General features: G+C 51.6%; 2 protein-coding genes across 4 annotated transcripts in view; one reads left to right on the top strand and one right to left on the bottom strand.

The window, feature by feature from the left end:
- The first annotated feature begins 615 nt into the window (after positions 1-615).
- On the top strand, positions 616-5,768 carry Thap3 (THAP domain containing 3). 2 transcript variants are annotated; one of them, XM_036180019.1, is made up of 4 exons: positions 616-725; positions 3,175-3,367; positions 4,772-4,852; positions 5,125-5,768. In XM_036180019.1, exons 1-4 carry the CDS (start codon positions 652-654, stop codon positions 5,404-5,406), a joined length of 630 nt encoding a protein of 209 aa, XP_036035912.1. In that variant the 5' UTR covers positions 616-651; the 3' UTR covers positions 5,407-5,768. The 2 variants fall into 2 exon arrangements, with proteins under 2 accessions (XP_036035912.1, XP_036035913.1); XM_036180020.1 differs by lacking the exon at positions 4,772-4,852.
- Positions 5,769-6,626: 858 nt separating this feature from the next.
- The window catches only part of Dnajc11 (DnaJ heat shock protein family (Hsp40) member C11), a 54,962-nt gene continuing 43,007 nt past the window's right edge, over positions 6,627-18,581 (bottom strand). For both annotated transcript variants that reach the window (XM_036178738.1, XM_036178739.1), the window contains exons 8-16: positions 17,582-17,771; positions 16,883-16,968; positions 16,432-16,548; positions 11,986-12,141; positions 11,068-11,137; positions 9,661-9,718; positions 9,411-9,553; positions 8,837-8,966; positions 6,627-7,880 (exon numbers count right to left, since the gene is read on the bottom strand). In XM_036178738.1, coding sequence (XP_036034631.1) covers positions 7,855-7,880; positions 8,837-8,966; positions 9,411-9,553; positions 9,661-9,718; positions 11,068-11,137; positions 11,986-12,141; positions 16,432-16,548; positions 16,883-16,968; positions 17,582-17,771 — 976 coding nt within the window. In that variant the 3' untranslated portion in view covers positions 6,627-7,854. The remainder of the gene's footprint in view (positions 7,881-8,836; positions 8,967-9,410; positions 9,554-9,660; positions 9,719-11,067; positions 11,138-11,985; positions 12,142-16,431; positions 16,549-16,882; positions 16,969-17,581; positions 17,772-18,581) is intronic.

Here is an 18,581-nt window from a genome sequence, read left to right as displayed (position 1 = left end):
GAGTCAGTTTTGGCATTTGGCACAATGAAAAGGATCATGACCCCTGGCCCACTTGTCTGGTTAACTCCTAGACCCCCGTGTGCACTTATTTGAAAGGCTTCCTGTGTTCCTCAGTCACACTGGCTCTGCTCAGGTGTCTTGCCCACCCCTGACTGATCTGTACTCTCAAAGCCACAGCTTTTAGGCCGCGAGTTTGGGGTTGGGACTTTACTTGGTCTTGGCATGGTGACAGGCCTTTAATCCCGGCAGAGGCAGACAGATCTGAGTTTGAGGCAAGTTCCCAGTTCTAGGAATCTTCTGTCCACCAAGCCAACTGGTGGTCAAGTGCGTACCTTATCTGGGAGGCTGATGGAGCAACCTCATGAGTTCAGGCCAGCCAGGCTCTGTTCCCGTCCTTGACCCAACCCCTACCTGCCTATCACCTCGGGGAGCTATAAACTATTTGCCGAGGTGGGGGTTGACACCTTTTTTAGGTTTCTTTCCAAGGTTCATTGGGTTTAAACTCTTGGAGAATCCCTAGGCTCCAACTTCTTCAGGAAGCGGAGTAAGCCAGGTCCAAGCACCGGGAACCTTGCAGACCCCGCCCCTCAAGCTCCGCCCCTGAGGCCGCGTGCCGCCATCTTTGTTACGGGCAGTGGGCCCATCTCCGACATGCCGAAGTCGTGCGCGGCCAAGCAATGCTGCAACCGCTACAGCAGTCGCAGGAAGCATCTCACCTTCCACCGGTGAGGGATGGGAGGCCGGGACCCGACATTATGGCGCTCTCACAGGCCCCAGTGCACCGGGTGGGAGCTCCGGGAGGCCCAGGGTGTGCGGGCGAGGTGGACCGGGACTGCAGGGAGGGGACGTCCAGGGTGTCAGCGGTGCTCTCGCAGCCTCAAAGCCTGAGCCCAGTCGGATCCTCTCGGTGCAGGCTTGGGCTAGCACATCTCTCCTGGAAGCGTTAGGTGCTCAGTGTGAACAGGCGGAGAGTGGGTGGCGTCTGGCCGTGTCCCTGCTCGGGCACATTGCTGCCTGCGTCACTTCGGGGAGGCCCAGGGAGGTACATGGTCTGGAGGAATGGGCGCCCTCCAGGATGGCCAGGCCTCGTGGCGGGGACTTTGGTCGTGCGAAGGTGGTGGATACCCAGGCCTGTAGTGCCAGGCCTCCTTTCCCAGCACAACTCGTGCGTAGCCCCTTCCAAAGAAGCACCCGTCAAGGCTTTCAGCGGTGTGCGCGCCTTCAGGCCTGGCAGCCTGCTCGCACCGGGTGTTCTCCACACATCAGTTGGCAGTCCACAGCAGACTCCACTGGCAGCCACTTACAGCCTCTTCTCACCTGCCCGCAGGGAGAGAGCTGTGGCCAGGTTTGCCTTGAGTAATGGAATCACAGCGTGTGCTTTCCTTCCTTGGGACACTGTTGTCAGAGTCCCATCCTTGCCACCACCCCCCCCCACACACACACTCGAGTTCTTTTCTGCCCAGTAGTCCATTGAACACGTGTCAGAATTTATGTCCTGCAAATTAATGGCCTCTTGGTGGCTGCATGGGCAGCCAAGGGACCTGTGTCTTCTGGTTATGTTTCCATATACCCTGGCATAGTCACCTCTATTCACTCTTGCTTTTTGTCCTTACCTGTTTGCTTATTTATCTGTGTGTGGGCACAGATGTCACAGTGCATGAGTGGAGGTCACAGGACAACTTATAGGAGTTGTTTTTATCCTCCCACCATATAAATTCTGGGGATCGAACTTAGGTCATAAGGCTTGGCAGCAAGTGCCTTTTCCGGCTGAATCATCTTGCTGGCCCTAAAATGTGTTTATTGACATGTAGTTACTGCACATATTGCTCGGCTTCCTAAGGACATTTTTCATGTGTGCACTTTGTGCCTTGCCTGCTCACCTGTGTCCTTTTCCCCAGGCAGCGTTGCTCCTACTTTTTTGTGTAGCCCAGGCTGGCTTTGAACTGGACCCTCCTGCTGGAATCTCAGGCATGCACTGCCACGTCCAGTTTTCGCTTGTATGGCCCTGTCATCTGCCTTTGTCTTACCTGACTGCTCACTAGCTTCTGACCGCACTGGTCTTTTCCCCATGTCCTGGGGCACATCTTGACCTCTCTCAGACTCCCTGTCCTTCTCCTTTGCCGAGTCCTCTCTACTTCCTAAACATGCGCTGACATGTTCAAGATGGAGCCATCCAGAGCGTATCCAGAGTGCTGAAGGCTCCCAAGCTGTCAGGTTCTGTAGGGACGTCCCCAGGCACGTGTGCCCATCTGCCACTCCTGTACTTGGTAGTCTGAAAAGCACCCTGAACTTGACACCTAACATTTCAAACTTCTCTTCACCCAAACCTCCCCTTCTCTATGGCAAACACGAAACTCCTTTTCATTGTCCCACAAGCAAACCTTGACACCTGGCTTTTCCTTTCTTTCCTCTTTTTTGGGGCAATTAGGGGGAAGAAGAGTCCTTGCCTGGCCTGGAACTTGCTGTGTAGATGAGGTTTGGAACTCATAGAGATCCACCTCTCTCTGCCTCCTGAATGCTGTGGTTAAAGAGTTTGCCATCACACCTGGCCTTTTTGTTTTTGACACAGTCTCATTGTGGTACACCAGATTGCCCTTGAACTCAGTTGCCTCAGCCTTCCAAGTGCTAGGGTTGCAGAGTCAGCATGTTCTCCTGCTCAATCCTGGTTCTCCCTGCAGCCTGGGTGGACACAGGCCCTCCCTTTCCCTTATCCAGAACCTACAGAGACCATCTATCTAAAGCCCTGCGTCATGTGGCCGGGCCGGTCCTTCTTCCTCTAGGTCCCTCCCTCGTACCCATCCTCTGCAAAGGCCACAGGGTTTGTCTTCCACTTGCTATTCAAATGTTACCTTGGCCAGCTCTAACTACCACAGGGCCCCTCCCGCTTCAGCCCTCACAGTCCATCACCGCTTGGTTTGCTGCTGTTCAGGATGTAGGCTCCTGAAGGGCAGGGACTCGGTGCTGTCCACTGCCATGTTTTGGAAGGAAACCGTGGCTTGGGAAGTGGTGAGTGACTGCTCCTGCACGTGCTCTGGAAGGATAGCCTTCTTGGGCTCTTTCACCATGTTCATGATCTTGGGCTTCATCTATATGCTGCTAACAGCCATGTGAGTGTCTGGATGTTAGGTAGGAGTAACAAGGTGGATTACTGAGTTTACAAAGCTGTGCCTGTAGGTTCCCATTCAGCCGCCCAGAGCTGCTGAAGGAGTGGGTACTCAACATCGGCCGGGCCAACTTCAAACCCAAGCAACACACAGTTATCTGTTCTGAGCACTTCAGACCTGAGTGCTTCAGTGCCTTTGGGAACCGCAAGAACCTGAAACACAACGCTGTGCCCACCGTGTTCGCTTTCCAGAACCCCACACAGGTATGGTGCTGGTCTGACTTCCAGCCAGTGGGACTGTGTGTGTGTATGCTGAGTGAGGAGCTTGAAAAGAAGTCGGAGCTGGGCTGAAGGGGTTGGTGAGAGTACTGGCCCACAATGGAAGCAGCCCTGGGTTCAAGCCCTCATACTTGTAAACTATGGTGGTACTGTAATGTGGAGCCAGAGGCAGGAGGGTAAGGCCAGCATGGGGTACATGAGACCCCTCCCAAGAGATTTAAAGCTCCATTAACACTAAAGCATGTGTGCTTGGGCCTGGGATTGTTGTTCCTTTGGCAGAGGTGCTTGCCCGGCATGCACGAAACCCAGAGTTGGATCCCCAACAAGATCTGGGCTGTGTATGTGTGCAATCCTGCCATTCCAGAGGTAGAGGTAGGAAGAGCAAAAGGTCAGTCATTCTTGGGGTTTGAGGCCAGTTTGAGGTATATGAGAGCCTGTCTCAGAACAAACCAAAAAAGCCAGGTGTGGTGGTGCACGCCTGTAATCTCAGCACTCAGAAGGCAGAGGCAGGATTGCTACCATCCCAGCCTCAAGTGTATTTGGTACATTCTAGGCTGTGCGAATAGTGACAGTTCCTTGGTGGGAGAACCAGGGACAGTGGACAGGGGCTGGAGAGGCCTGAGCAGGTTTAGGAGGTTCAGGGCTTCACTTCAGTCCTCAGCGCCCCCCCCCCCCCAAGGCTAAAGTGGCATTAAGAAGCTGCAGATGGCCACTGTGGGCACAGCCAGCAGCTAACAGGGACTTCGGATCTGCATAACCTTCTGATTACACGGCGATGTAGGGCCAATGTTCACTGAGGATGGTTGCTAGTCTCCAGGGTGAAACAAATGATTCAGGTCCTTTGGAGCCATGGGGATTATATCTAGTGAAAGCAAGAGTGGCCAGAGCTGGATTCAGTTGATAATGTTAGGTGTGCCCCACTTCAGGCTGAGCAAAGGGACTTGGGTGTCCCAGGCCACTGTCTGGCCCAGTGTTAGGTCCCACTGTGTCCTGCCTGAACCAGAGCTGTCTTGCAGCTGGTGAGGGAGGAAATGCTGGGCGCACCAGCTCTCCACACATCCCAGGGTTGCTGTGGAGGGCAGCCTCCAGTCAGGCAGTACACTCACAAGCTTGAGTTTGGTGAACTTGGAGCATCTAGACAAAGCAGTGTTAGGTTTGAGTTCAGAGGGAAGCCGTGGCCTCAGGCTTCCGTTCTCTGGCGTCAGACCTCAGTGGGTCACAGGCTGGAGTCCTGGAGTAGGTAGGAGGATGAGACAGGGCTCTTACTGCGGATGCACAGGACTTGGCTGCAGCCCCCATGCAGGGATTACTCAGGGATGGACAGTGGCAGCTGTGCGAGGATCTGGTGTCTGCCAGCTCAGCCATCCTGACTCCGCCTGCTGTTCCCAGGTTTGTCCTGAGGTGGGGGCTGGTGGGGACTGCACACTGGAAGAGTTTCAGCCTCCAGACACCGAAGGCCCTGTGAAACAGGTAAGATCCGGGGTATAAGCTGGTCTCTGAAGTGCCCCCAGAGGACCCCAGAGAGTAGGAGCAGAGGGATAGGTGGCAGACTTCAGAGTTTCTCCTGAAACCACCAAGACGGTGGGCAAGCACCACCAGGATTTCACAAGGGAGTGCGGGCTGGGGCTCAACCTGAAGGGTAATGGGCATTTACTTGTGACCCCAGCTCAGATGCCTTCTTGCTGGGGACACTGGGCCACCTGGACAGCTTTTCCTTGGCACTCACTGACCTCTGTCCTCAGGTCTTACCAGAGAGAGCAGAAGCAATGGAGGTTCCTGGACTGCCAGCCAGCCCCACCGGGTTGAGAAGGCCCCCGCTGGGACAGCCCTCTGATCACAGCTATGCCCTTTTGGACTTGGATACCCTGAAAAAAAAACTCTTCCTCACACTGAAGGAAAACAAGAGGCTCCGGAAGCGCCTGAGGGCCCAGAGGCTGCTGCTTCAGAGGACATGTAGCCGCCTGCGAGCCTACAGAGAGGGACAGCGGGGACCACGGGCCAGACGGCCAGCACAGCGGAACTGAGCCCAGGCCGGCTCTGGGATGTGCGGATGGTGGCAACACCCTGGCAGGAAGCGGTTTTCAGCTCTGCTGTGCACATTCCCACTCGCTGCTGATGCTGCAAGGTGCCTTGACTGGTGGGATGGGATGCCATGACAGGCAGTCATCAGGGGAGGGGCCGGTGCTGGGGAACGGGAGGCACAACCTCAGGTCTGCTAGGCTGAAGATGGCGGCCATGGGGCCAAATGTTAGGAGTTGTCACGGTCCTGCCAGAGATAACTCCGAGGGAGAGGTGGCCATTCTTGCAGCCCACCTCAGCCTGTATTTCTGAGTGACTCTTTTTGGCTTGGTTTGTGTAAACATGGAATAAATTATTTGAACTCTCAGTTTAGGAGTGCTGCTTACACTCTTTCCCTGATTCAGGACAGACAGGGTGCGACCACTGCTTTACAGAACTGACTTAAATAAATAAATATGGGGTATGGGCTGCAGAAACATCTCTCTCTTTTTTGGTGTTTCAAGACAGGGTTTCTCTGCATAGTTTTGGTGTCTGTCCTGGATCTCACTCTATAGACCAGGCTGGCCTCGAATTCACAGAGATCTGCCTGGCTCTGCCTCCCAAGTGCTGGGATTAAAGGCGTGAGCCACCACCGCCTGGCCCAGAACCCCCCCCCCAGCTGGGGATCGAACCCAGGGCCTTGTGCTTGCTAGGTAAGCGCTCTACCACTGAGCTAAATCCCCTACCCAAAACATCTTCATGGTTAAGAGTACTTGCTGCTCTTTCAGAGGATCCAGGTTCAGTTCCCAGCACCCATATCATCACATGTATTGATGGCTTACCACCATCTGTAACTCCAGTTCTAGAGGATTTTCCTGCCCTCTTCTGATCTCTGAAGGCACCATGTAAACATATGGTGCACACATGTAGGCAAAATACCCACACACATGAAGAATGTGTTAAAAAGTGAAAACAATAAAAATATCTGAGGAGAGGCACATACTTGTAACTCCAGCACTCAGGAGGCTGAGGCAGGAGAATCAGGATTTCTAGGCCATCTTGGACCACACAGCCAGACCGTTTCCTCATTTTGAGGTTCTGTATCTCAGGCACATACTTAGCACAGAGTGGAACCACAGCTTCAAGCTGCAGCCAGTGGTCTAACTGAAGCAGCAGGATGGGAAAGGCCTGGGTCAATGCGGCCATCTACTGTCCCTTCCTAAACACACACACACACCAAAGCGCCTCAGCTTTCAGGTCAGGTTTATTGTTGGGCAGGGCTGCCTCAGTCAGCGTCACACAGAAGGGGCAGCAGTGCCGAGGGAGCCACAGCACTGAGTCTGGCTCATGCAACAGTTCAAACTGCACATCAGTCTGTGGGGCAAAGAAACATCCTCTTAAAAAAAAGGGAGGGGGATAAGCACTACAGAATTGAACTGCTTACAAACTGAAGGGTTACGAGCCTTCAGCAGTGACTGCTGTGGGGCCAGGTGCAGAGCTGAACTGCTGGTGTCACACCTGCTCAGAGGGGTAGAGCTTGCAGCGACAGCTAGCAAGTGTGCAACAGAAGGGCTGGGAACTGAGACTCCTTAGAAGGGACCCTGGGAGGGCCTGGCCCGGCTAGCAACAGCGCCACCTGCCGGGCACTCACTAGAGGTGCAGGCACCTGGGCCAGCCTGGGTCCACACCCAGGATTTGGCAAACTTGCAAAGTTGCCCTCCTTCCAACACCGTCTTCTAGAGGAGCGGTTGTAGGCAAGGCCAGACAGGTGTCTCGTGGTGTGGGGTGAGGGGCCACTGGCAGCAAGGTCTCTTTTCTTAGCAGTGTGGGCAGTGTGCCTGGACAGTGCACCCTGAGACCTGGGGTCTCCCCATTCTGTCCCAAGCCAAGGCCTGGGGGAATGATTAGAGAAGTTCTGAAGTGGGAAAAAGAGACTAGTTTCCAAAGCCGTTTTTCTCAGATAAAAACAAGTTTTATAAACCCACACTCCTCTCCAGTCCACTCTGTAATGTCCCAGAAGAGATAGGTGGCTTGTGGGGAGTCTACTGAGCAGCACGTGACACACCTTCCCTCCTTTCCATGTTCCCCATGTGCAGCGTGGACTTCAGGAAGGACAGTCTCAAGTGTGAGGGTAGAATGTTCCAAACACCTCCAGAGAGTTGCTGTGCATGGCCACTCATGGTGAGGACCAGGACTGGGTGACCTGAAGAGTCAGCTTGGGCCCTGCCCTCCAGGAACATGATCCTTGGGGAAAGATATGGCCGTGCTGTGGTCTGGCCAGGGTGGGGCTCCTCAGTCCTTACCCACAGTACCCATGAAGCTAGGCTGCCTGCATGTCCCTTCACATAATTGATACAGTGCCACCTTCTTGAGGAATAAACTATAAAACTCATGTCTGGGTTTTCCCTGCTTCCAAATTTGTAGACTCCCAGGAAAGTATTTCTGTAGCCTTTTTGCTCAGGTTCTCAAGTAGTTTATCCATCTGTATCAATCCTGTGAGCTGGAAAGAAAAGCACATGTCAGGGCAGCGAAAGGCCAAGTGAGCCTCCCCCACACCTCTTCCACCAAGGCTGGGCTAGGAGCACCTGTGGCTGAGTTTCCTAGGTTTTGAGGCAGGGATTTTCTATGTGGCCCTGGCTGGCCTGGAGCTCAGAGCCTGCCTATCCCTGCCTGCCACCTCCCACTACACTCAACTTGAAGCACCTGCTTCTGTACCCAGGAGGTGCCACTCCCACACAGCTTTTCTTCTTTCTTTCTTTGTTTTTTTTTAAAATTTAATTATTTATTACATATACAGTATTCTGCCTGCATGTGTCCTTGCAGGCCAAAGAGGGCACCAGATCTCATTACAGATGGTCATGAGCCACCATGTGGTTGCTGGGAATTGAACTCAGAACCTTTGGAGGAACAGTCAGTGCTCTTAACCTGAGCCATCTCTCCAGCCACCCACACAGCTTTTCATAGCTGTGTCAAGAATGATCCTCCTACCCTGTTTACAATTTCTGTGTACTAGTGTTTAGCCTATATGTATGGATGTGCCCCACATGCATGCCTGGTGCCCATGGTCAGAAGAGGGCGTCAGGTCCCCTATAACTGGAGTCACAGATGGCTGTGAGCCACCATATGGATGCTGGGAACTGAATCTGGGTCCTCTGCAAGAATAACAGGTGCTCTGAACTGCTGAGCCATCTCTCCAGACTTTTTGTTTTTCAAGACAGGGTTTCTCTGTGAAACAGTCCTAGCTGTTCCAGAACTCACTCTGTAGACCAGGCTGGCCTTGAACTCACAGAGATCTGCCTGCCTCTGCCTCCCGAGTGCTGAGATTAAAGGTGTGCGCCACCACCACCGCCGCCTGGCTAGACTTGCCTCACTATGTGGCCCAGGCTGACTTTCACAACCTCAGCTGTCACTGATGAACTTGGAGAGGGAAGCCGACACCAAGGGGCAGCTACTTACACTGCTTTGGTATCCTCAGGGCCTCACTGTCGGGCACCATCACCTGATGCAGCACACCTCGGAACTGGTAGAGCACTCGGAGGCTCTTCTCCTCCCCAACACATGGGTCGTAGAACCCTGGCAGCCCAGCCTGCAATAAACAGAGGGTCAGCCCTCAAAGCCTGCTCTGCTCCCCTCTGCCAACAACTGGGCACAGCATGGAGGAGGAGACGCACTGCAGAGCTGGATGAAGGACGGAGGCTCGTTTACTCAGGTAGTGCCAGACTGGCCCTCAGGGCCCTTTCCTCATGTCCAGATAAGTCCACACCCTCTTTCTGGAACTTGCAGACAAATGAAATGCAAGTGCCAGGAAGAGAGGTGCTGTTGCTTGGTGGCACCTGGCAGCTCAGTGGAGGACACTTCTCAGGTGGATCTCAGGGTCCATGGAAGCAGTGGCCCCAGCACAGAAGCCATCCAGACACTCTAAGGAAATGGCCACTGCGGGCCTCATTGCCCTTGGCACATGGAGCTGGAGCCCAGACTGCTTCTGCTGTGGATCCTGGGAGCAGGCAGCCTTGGTGAGCCATCTGTGTACCTTGGAGGCCTCAGTGAGGATGAGCTTGGAGTCCTTCACCAGGCACTGCAGCGGCACAGTCACATCGATCACCTTCACCTTCTCGTTCCTCCTGCTCTTGTCATTGACAAATTTCCCGTACCAGGCGTTCACAATGATAAGCCCTGTAGACAGAGCAGCAAGGGCTGCCACAGCTCGTCCGGCCACTTCGCTTTGAAGATCTGAGACCCCCCAGTGCCCAGCCCAGCCCGGAGAGGGTGCGCATTCTCACCCATTCTGGACTCCTCTGCTTCGATTATTCTTCGGACAGATTCCTGCATCAGTCGAACCTTTGAGAGAAGACGAACATGTCGGGGACCCTGGACTTGTTTTGGTCAGAGAACGACAAACATCCAGTTTGTGTCCGTGTCAAGATGCCTGCTCAGGGACTGCAGGGAAAGGAGCACATGCCTTGAGCTCAGCTCACCCATCACAAAGTTTGAAGCCCTCAGCCCTACTTGAGGTAGTGTTGGGGAGTCACCTGACAAGGCACACCCCCACACTGTGGTGATACACTGTGTACCCTAATAAACTTGCCTGAGGATCAGAGGATAGAGCCAGCCACTAGGTTAGACACAGAGGTCAGACAGTGGTGGCACACACCCTTAATCCCAGCACTTGAAATCTCATGCCTTTGCTTGGAAAGCATATACGCCTTTAATCCCAGGAAGTCATGTCCAGGCACAGAAAGGTATATAAGGCATAAGGAAACAAGAACTCTCTCTCTCTCTCTCTCTCTCTCTCTCTCTCTCTCTCTCTCTCTCTCAAAACTCACTTGGTAGCCCAGGCTGGCCTCGAACTCACAGAGATCTGCCTGGTTCTGCCTCCCGAGTGCTGGGATTAACAGCGTGTGCCACCACCACCTGGCAAATTTACTCTCTTTAGGTTGAGGATTTCGTAGAGGTAAGAACTAGTGGCTGGCTGCTCTGCTTCTCTGATCTTTCACTTTCACCCTGATATCTGGCTCTAGGATTTTTATTAGAAGACCATCTAAGATTCAAAGACCACCACATGATGACCCCAGAGGAAGGGACAGCACCTTTCTCCCTTCTCAGTGATTCTGCACATGCAGGCGATAGATGAGAAATTACAGAACACATGGTCAGTATTTAAGAACAGAGATACATAGTGATGAATTTCAAGGCTAACTTGGGCTACATAACAAGTATGAGGTCATCTCTAACCCATAGTAAGATCCTGCCTTAAAACAGACACTTCAAGTGAGCAGCTGGAGACCCTACTTTTTTTGAGAAGGACCTGTGTTCTTTGTGGGGAGGGCCATGTGCTGGCCCCCAAATGAGCATGTTTGCCCGGGGACATGCATGGCCTCGTGTCAGCCATGTGCCTTTGCAGCCTTTCCTCTGGTCACAAGAACCCCACGGCACCCTGCTGTTCAGCTGGGACACTCTGCTCCCTCAGCTCTGTAACAGGCAGTACAGCGCGGGAGGGAGGGAGGGAGAAGACAATGCCTGCTGCACTACAAAACCTCGCGAGGCCTTCGGAGGCTGTGTTCATCTCCAGGCACAGACCAGGCTCCAGAATGTGCCCCACAGGTCCCAGAAAGGCTGTGAAATAAATGAGGCTGTTGGAAAGAGAAGCCCTTAGGCTCTGGCCTGCACCGCGTCAGTGGGACACTCACAGCAGCTTCCGCCTCTTGCTTCTTCTGCAGGATGTCACTGGCTGTGCTCTCCCTTTGCTTCTCCAGCTCCCTTTCAGAGAGAAGCAGGTACAAGTGACTCTATGGTGGACGCACTGCGCCCCCTGCTGGACTGAGCCCAGTGTGCAGTCTGTGATGGTAACTTCCAAAAACAACCCCAGGCCAGCCTGCACAGCTTCCTTTAGTTTGGGATTCCCTTCCCTGTCCACCTCCTCCCTGAACTTCCTGAACTGTGATCTCCTTGGGAGAAGACTCCAGCAGGCAGACAGCTCAGACTACTTAGGATGCAGAAATACCGGCTCCTACAGCCAAGGGAGGGACTCAGGGTCAGCCCACAGAGAGCTGTCAGATGGAGCACATTCTTTGCTCTAGGACTTAAACATCCATGGAAACTGGGTCCCTACACTGCAGTAATAACAGAGGTCACAGGCAGCTCCCAGGCTAACAAAGGGCCTCTCCATCACTTGGGTGTGTGAGGGATGCTTGGACTCAGTTTTGTCTGAGGGGTTCTCTACAAGAAACTTCAAAGCTAGGTCTGTTCTGTGGTTTCCATGACTACAGTTGGTGTGCATCACAGAACAGACCCACTCCACTTCAAGTCCCGTGCCAGGGTGATGTCTACGAAGGAAGAGAGGGAGGCGGCACTTGTGCTGGTCCTGTCTGAAGCCGATTTTATAAAGCAAATGGAGTCATTTTTGGGGGGTGGGACTGGCTGGCCAGAAGGGAAGGAATATAGTTCCCTGCTGCTGCAGCTGGCTAACAGTGACTAGGACCTGTCAGGACCTGGACGCCATGCTTAGCACTTTCCCAGCATTAACTTGTCTTCTTTTTGCAGGGTAGACCCAGTCATCTTTCCAGTTTAGAGGAGACCAAGGTAGAGGTTCTTAGTGCAAAACTCACTTCTCCTTCTGAGCCCTGAGGTATGGTTTGATGATTAAACGGTGCATTGCCAAGTAGATCACCAGTGGCCCCACAGTGGCGTAGAATACGGCACTAGGGAGCAGTTGATCCGTCAAGTGAATAGGGAAGAAGTAGGTCTGACTGGCCCTGTTCAGCCTGTGGGAAGCAAGAACAAAGCATACAGGGTGTGTCAAGACTCCCACAGAGGAGTAGTGGGGTTTTAGCCACTGGGAGCCACTTCCAGAAACCAGCACACCAGCTCCAAAGCTGACCTCAAGGGCAAATGGAGAGTGAATGCTCAGCTGGAGTCAATGTCCCTATAGCTGTGCTTTGCTCCAGGAGAGGAAAGCAGCCCTGGAGACAGCCTGTCTGTCTCAGTAAATGAGGTGTTCTAAACAACCCCAGAGACTTTAGAGGCCGAGGGGTTCCTGATTAGTGGCTCCACAGAGGACCCACTTTAGTTTCCCAGAACCCCACACTGTACAGCTCACAGCCGCCTTTAACTCTAGCTCCTGGGGACCTGAGGCCCTCCGTTGACCTCCAAGGGCACCTGCATGTATATCGACATATATACAAGACATTCACATATAAAACATATAAATCTTAAAAATAAAGTTACACGACTTTATTCATGTTTTGAGATGAGGGACAGGGAGGAGGTTTGTCTTACCACGTTGCTCAGACTGTCCTTGAACTACTAGGCTCAAGTGATCTTCCTGCTTCAGGCTACCACAGTCAGTACTACCATGCTGGGCCTCAGATTAGTGTTTATTTTATTTTAAAAAAAAGTGTTGTGGAATTATCTTTTTGTACACTGTGAAGATGTGTCACTCTGATTAGTTTAATAAAAAGCTGAATGGCCAATAGCTAGGCAGGATTTTCGGGCAGCGAGGGCACTGGGAAGAAGGCAGGGACGCCTGGAGACGCAGAAGCAGCAACATGGGTAGTACAGAGTAAAGGTAACTGAGCCTTGAAAAAGATATGGGTTACGATGTAACAAGCCATGTAGATTAAAAGATGTGGGTTAAGTTATAAGAGCTAGTTAGTATCAAGCCTAAGCTATCAGCTGAGCATTTATAATTAATGTCTTGGCTCGTTTTTTTTGTGAGCTGATGGTACAGAGAAAGATTCACCACAACAAAGACACTGAAGCATTGACCAACGGTAGGACAGGTGAACATGAGCACACGGGACTGGCATGTTCCCATTGTATTCCCGGGGCCTTGTGTGTGTTAAGCACATGCTGTCCCATTCAGCTACCACCTCATTCAGGTATGAATGCATGAATGCATGAATGCATGAATGCATTTGTTTAAGACAAGGTTTCCCTGTGCAGCTCATGCTGGCCTAGCAGTATGCAGCCCAGGCTAGCCTTAAATTTGTAGCAATACTCCTGCCTCAGCTGGGATTATAGGCATGAGACACACTTGGCTCAAGCAGTATTCATCTTTCCTTTCTTCCCTCCCTCCATCTTCTGGGCTTATTGTGTATTCGTGGCTGGCCTACTGGAACTTGATATGTACCTGCCTCTGCCTCCTAAGGATGGGATTAAAAACATGCACACATCAGCAAAAGCAGAAGCATGCGACAGCACCATGCACAATTAAGCAACACACTCCTAGTGAAACTAGAAAACAGCTTGAACTAGACAGTGAAAATACAACATCAAATTTGTAAGATGAAGTAGACTGTAAAATGTTCTTATTAGAAAGGACTCAAGTGTGGCATGGTGAAACACTCCTTTAAGCCCAGCAGTGGGGATACAGAGGCACTCGGATCTTTTCGAGTTTGAGATTGGCACTATCTAGTAAAAGCCCTGTCCTTAAAAAAATAAATAAATAAATAAAGGTGGGAAGGATGTACCTTGCCAATAGGGTGACCACAGAGGACAGGCAGGTAAGAGGAAGAAACCAATGCTAAGAAGTTTCACCCTTAGAGAAAGAGATACACTCCTTCAAACACAAAATAGCCAAGTTGACAGAGGTGAAATAGAAAATTCTTAAAGCTCTATGTTTGTGAAAGAAACTGAATTCATTTAGATTTGGGTCCTATCCCCAAGACTCCTCTTTATATACAAATATTTGAAAATATGAACTCTAACATTTATGTCAAGGGTAAGGGACATCCAACCAGTATAAAAATTTAGTTTGAAGGAGCCAGAGAGGCAGCGCAGTAGTTAAGACCATATGGAGGACATGAGTTCAATTCCCAGCACCCACATCTGGAGGCCTACAGCTGCTCCAGGGGATGTGAGTGAGCCTCAGGCCCCTCACAACACTAGCACTCATGTGGACAGACCCCCATATACTATTAAAAACAACAAATCTTTAATAAGTTTAGTTTGGGCAGCCTACTACTGTCACAGAAAACACAGGGGACAGGGGACATACCGTCCCGGAGAAGTCAGTCGTCATCACAAGTGCTCAGACAGAATCTGGCAGAGCAGGGGGCCTCGGCCTCATCAGTGCTCTCAATTCAGATAAAAGAGGATTAGAGTGCAGGTAATCACCGGTATCCAGGAATCCCAGCTCAGAGGTGCAAAATGGTATTGCGTCTGCAGAATCCTATGCAATCTCACCAGTATTATATTTAAAAAAAATTATTTGATTAATGTGCATGTATGATTGTATCAGATGCATACAGTACCTGCAGAGGCCAGAGGGGGGCACTTGATTCATTAGAGGATTTAGTTCTCAAACTTTTTGGTGGATACATGTGCACATGGAGGTCAAAACAACCAAGTGTTTTGTGTTGTGGAATAATCCTTCTGTACACTGTGTGACTATGAGTCACTATAATTGGTTTAATAAACAAGCTGGCTGGCCAATAGCTGAACAGGATAAAGTTGGGTGGGAAAGCCAAACCGAGAATGATGGCGTATGGAAGGGCCGAGTCTGAGGAGTTTCGAGCCAGATGGAGAATGAGTAAGACATACAAAATGAGACAGAGGGCCTCAGTGTAGTACGTGGATTAATAGAAATAGGTTAAGTTGTACGAGCTAGTTAGTAATAAGCCTGAGCTATTGGCCAAGCATTTTGTAATTACTATAAGCTTCCATGTGTTTATTTGGAACTGGGCGGTCAGTACAGAAAAACTGTACCTGGGTTTACAGAGTTGTTCACATTTTTGTTTTCTTAGACAAGATCTTTCATTGGCCTGGAAGTTGGCTAGCAGGCTAGGGTGGGTCCGCCAACAGATCCCAGGAATCCGCCTGTCACTGACTTCTCAGCACTGGGACCAGGAATCTGCTGCCACACTGGACTTTTCATATGGGCTCTGGAGTCAAACCAAGTCTTCCTTGTAAACACTTTCCTGAGTCATCTAGTCCCAGGCCTCCCTGATGCTAGGATTACAGACCTGATTGCCGTGCCCACAGATTTAAATACCAGCTTTTTATCGTGTCTAACATGAATGCTGTATAACACAGCTGCCTTACTGCACTGTCTGTGTCTGTGCAACTTTTCCTCCATGATTTCTGATTCAGGGTGGCTTAAATCCACACACGTGATATCCGTGGACAGAGAGGGGACACCTGCATATAAACTAGAGATTTAGGAAGTGGCCAGGATGAGCCCTTAAGGCAAGGCATTGGAAATACAGTACAGCCATTTCTTGGGAGTCATGGAGCACAGGTTCTAGGACTCCATCCAGATACCAAAACCTGCAGATGATGGGACTAGGGCCAGATTGGGCTGCTGTGGAAGAGCCTTCCCAGACAAGGTTTGTGCCTCCCCACAGAGCTGCTTCTGTTTGCAAGGCAGACAGAGATAGCTAGGAAGAAAAGCACAGCTCCAGTGGGCTGTCCAAGAAGCCCAGCACAGAGAAGCATAGGGTGGGATGGAGAGGCAGAAGCTATCGACTCCAAGGCAGAAGAGGACGGACAGCTGCCCTCTGCCGAGAAGGAAGAGCCAGGTGGTCAAAGGCCTCTGGAGAGGGCTAGAAAGAGGCCAACTGCACTACAACAGAGAAGCAAGCAAATCTAGATGCCAGATGAGTCCCAGATGTGTCCACGTCTGAACTCTCAATACCGAGGAAACTGAGGCAGGAGGACCCAAGTCTGAGTTCCAGGACAGCCTTGGCTATGTGAGAGAGACTGTATCTGAAATGAAACATCCATAGCCCAAGCACTCAGACAGCACTTCTGAACAAGGAGGCAGCAGAGAGACAGCGTGAACGTTGACATGCTATTAGACAAGAAGGAATCTGATGCTGTGGATGCCTATGGTGGTCCTGGGTAGGGACAGGGCCACTGGACAGGGCTGCTGAGGTGTGAGGGACCCAATGATCAGCACATTCCCAGGGAAGGTGGGGCAGAAAGCCTAGGCCTCCACCAACTCACGGCTAGGTTTATACTCTCCTTGACCTCTGCTCATGCAGCTCAGAAGCAATGGCACACTCAGGAATTAAACCTCAGCCCCTAGTTAGCAAGAGTCAGGCTCAACTTACTTGACTTTGAGAGACACACCCTGTGGGACGCCAATGCTCACAGCAGCACCCAAGACACTGTGTCGGGAGATCTTCCTCTCAGCTCCATACTCCACTATTGTCCCAAAGAAGCCTGCCCTGTGGGGGCAGAGCACAGCTGCTGGTACATGTTAACCTCCAGGCCACTAGCCCACACACAGGAGCTGCTTGAAAATAAAGTCAAGTCCCTATGCCTCCCCCTTCCCCCGCCCATTATCCATGGGAGCAGATGCCATGATGCTTCCGTGGGTACCAGTGGCTCTGGGACATCGTGGAGGTTCTTTAGCAGCAGAGCCTCTCAAGGCTGGCTACAAAGCAAGGGGCAGCCAGGAAGCATCCCAGGAGGACAATGACAGAGTGCCCAGCATGAGGGTCCACCCCGAGGGTCTTCCACAGATCTGGCTCGTCTCTGTTGAGCCAAGCTGAGACTTACTTGAGGGATCCTTTCACACGTGTCTGGTCATCATCCTGGAACTTGTGCTGATAGCTGATCAGTGCAAAGGAGTGAGGGATCCCCAGCTGAGGAGAGGGGAAAGGGAGGCAGGTTCAGCCTTATCATCTGGAAGAACGCTTGCAGTAAGCTTCATCAGGGCAAGTGTGTGAACATTTACCAGCAGCCAGTACAGCCTCTATTGTGTAATGACATGCTGAGAGATGATAGTGATTTGCAACTGTGTGAATCCTGTACAAGAGATTCCAGAGAACCACAGGGTGACATGGTCTCACTATGAAATCCACCATTAATAGGAACGTTATGAAGCACATGACTATAAAAACCCTGAGATTTCTGAAAATGAAGTTTACTAGCCTCTCACGAGAAACAGAAATCTCCGGCAACACTGAGCTAGGACAAGGAGCTCAGGAGCAGTCACTCTCAAAAGACCTGCTTCCCACCAGCTTCTCTCTCTCTGCCTAGCCACAGTACCCAAGAGCACCATTCTGATATAAGGATGTGAAAATGCTACTTTCCTTTCAGATGATCGGAACACAGCCACCTGGGTGCCTGAGAACACCCTCCTTCCACAGTGGAGCCAAAGTCACTGCTGGTGTACCCAGAGCTGCTCCGCAGGATGGAGGTTATGAGACAGCTGCCTTGAGATCATCTTCAGGAGACTGCAGCTCCTTTCCTCACCTGCAGGGCCACAGTGAAGTGGCAAGTCTTAGTGTCCCGGACGATGCTGGTGTTCATGGCCGACTGGATGCCCCACCGCCACTGCAGGTAGCCCACGGTGTTCTTGTCCAGGTTCCGAGCTAGGACAGTGGTAAGGCCGGGCCGGATTCCGCGGGATGAAAACTGCAGAGCACAGTTTGTCGTCACAAAGCTGGGGACAGACAGAAAGGGTCCAGCTGACAAAGGCTCTGAGCGGTTCTACTGTGTCCTCTTGCCAAGCTGAGAGTCACTCCAAAATCTCTGGGCCGGCTCTCAGCAAGGAAAGGAGCAGGGCAAGGGGAGAGAGGGGAAGTCTGTCTGTCTAGGACCCTCCCTGGTGACTCCCACTCCCTGCCATCCACTCTACTGGAGTACCTAAATGCTGTGTGCTAAGCCAGCAGAAGGCAATCTTGGTGACACTTTCAAACACAGTGCCTCAGGACAGTGGTCCCCAAACCCCGCTGAATGCTGAAGTCACCTGGCTGATCTGCAGCCACTGACAGCTGGCTCCTATGCCAGGCATTCCAGTTTCTTGAGCACGGGCTTGGAGCATGAACAGCCTCCAAGTGCTATCAACTCAAACAAAGAGTAGAGCCACTCCCTTCAAGCATATACCAGACAGGTCAGAACACCCCCACCACACACCCCCACGCACACATACACTAAAAACCATTTATGGGGTTGGGGATTTAGCTCAGTGGTAGAGCACTTGCCTAGCAAGCGCAAGGCCCTGGGTTTGATCCTCAGCTAAAACAAAACAAAACAAAAAAACCCACAAAAAACAAAAACAACAAACAAAAACCCCATTTTCTTTTAGTATATGAATATTTTGTCTACAATCAGGTCTATGTGCCATGTGTGCGTCTGTCCGGTCCTCTGGAACTCGGGTTCCAGATGCTTGTGAGCTAATATATAGGTGTTAGCAATCAAGCCCAGGTCCTCCACAAGAGCAGGAAGTCCTTGTAAATGTCAAGCCATCTCT

The sequence above is a fragment of the Onychomys torridus genome, chromosome 2 (assembly GCF_903995425.1).
Source record: "Onychomys torridus chromosome 2, mOncTor1.1, whole genome shotgun sequence".
NCBI lineage: Eukaryota > Metazoa > Chordata > Mammalia > Rodentia > Cricetidae > Onychomys > Onychomys torridus.
The sequence above is the reverse complement of the archived record's forward strand: the minus strand, read 5'-3'. Positions and strand labels throughout refer to the sequence as shown.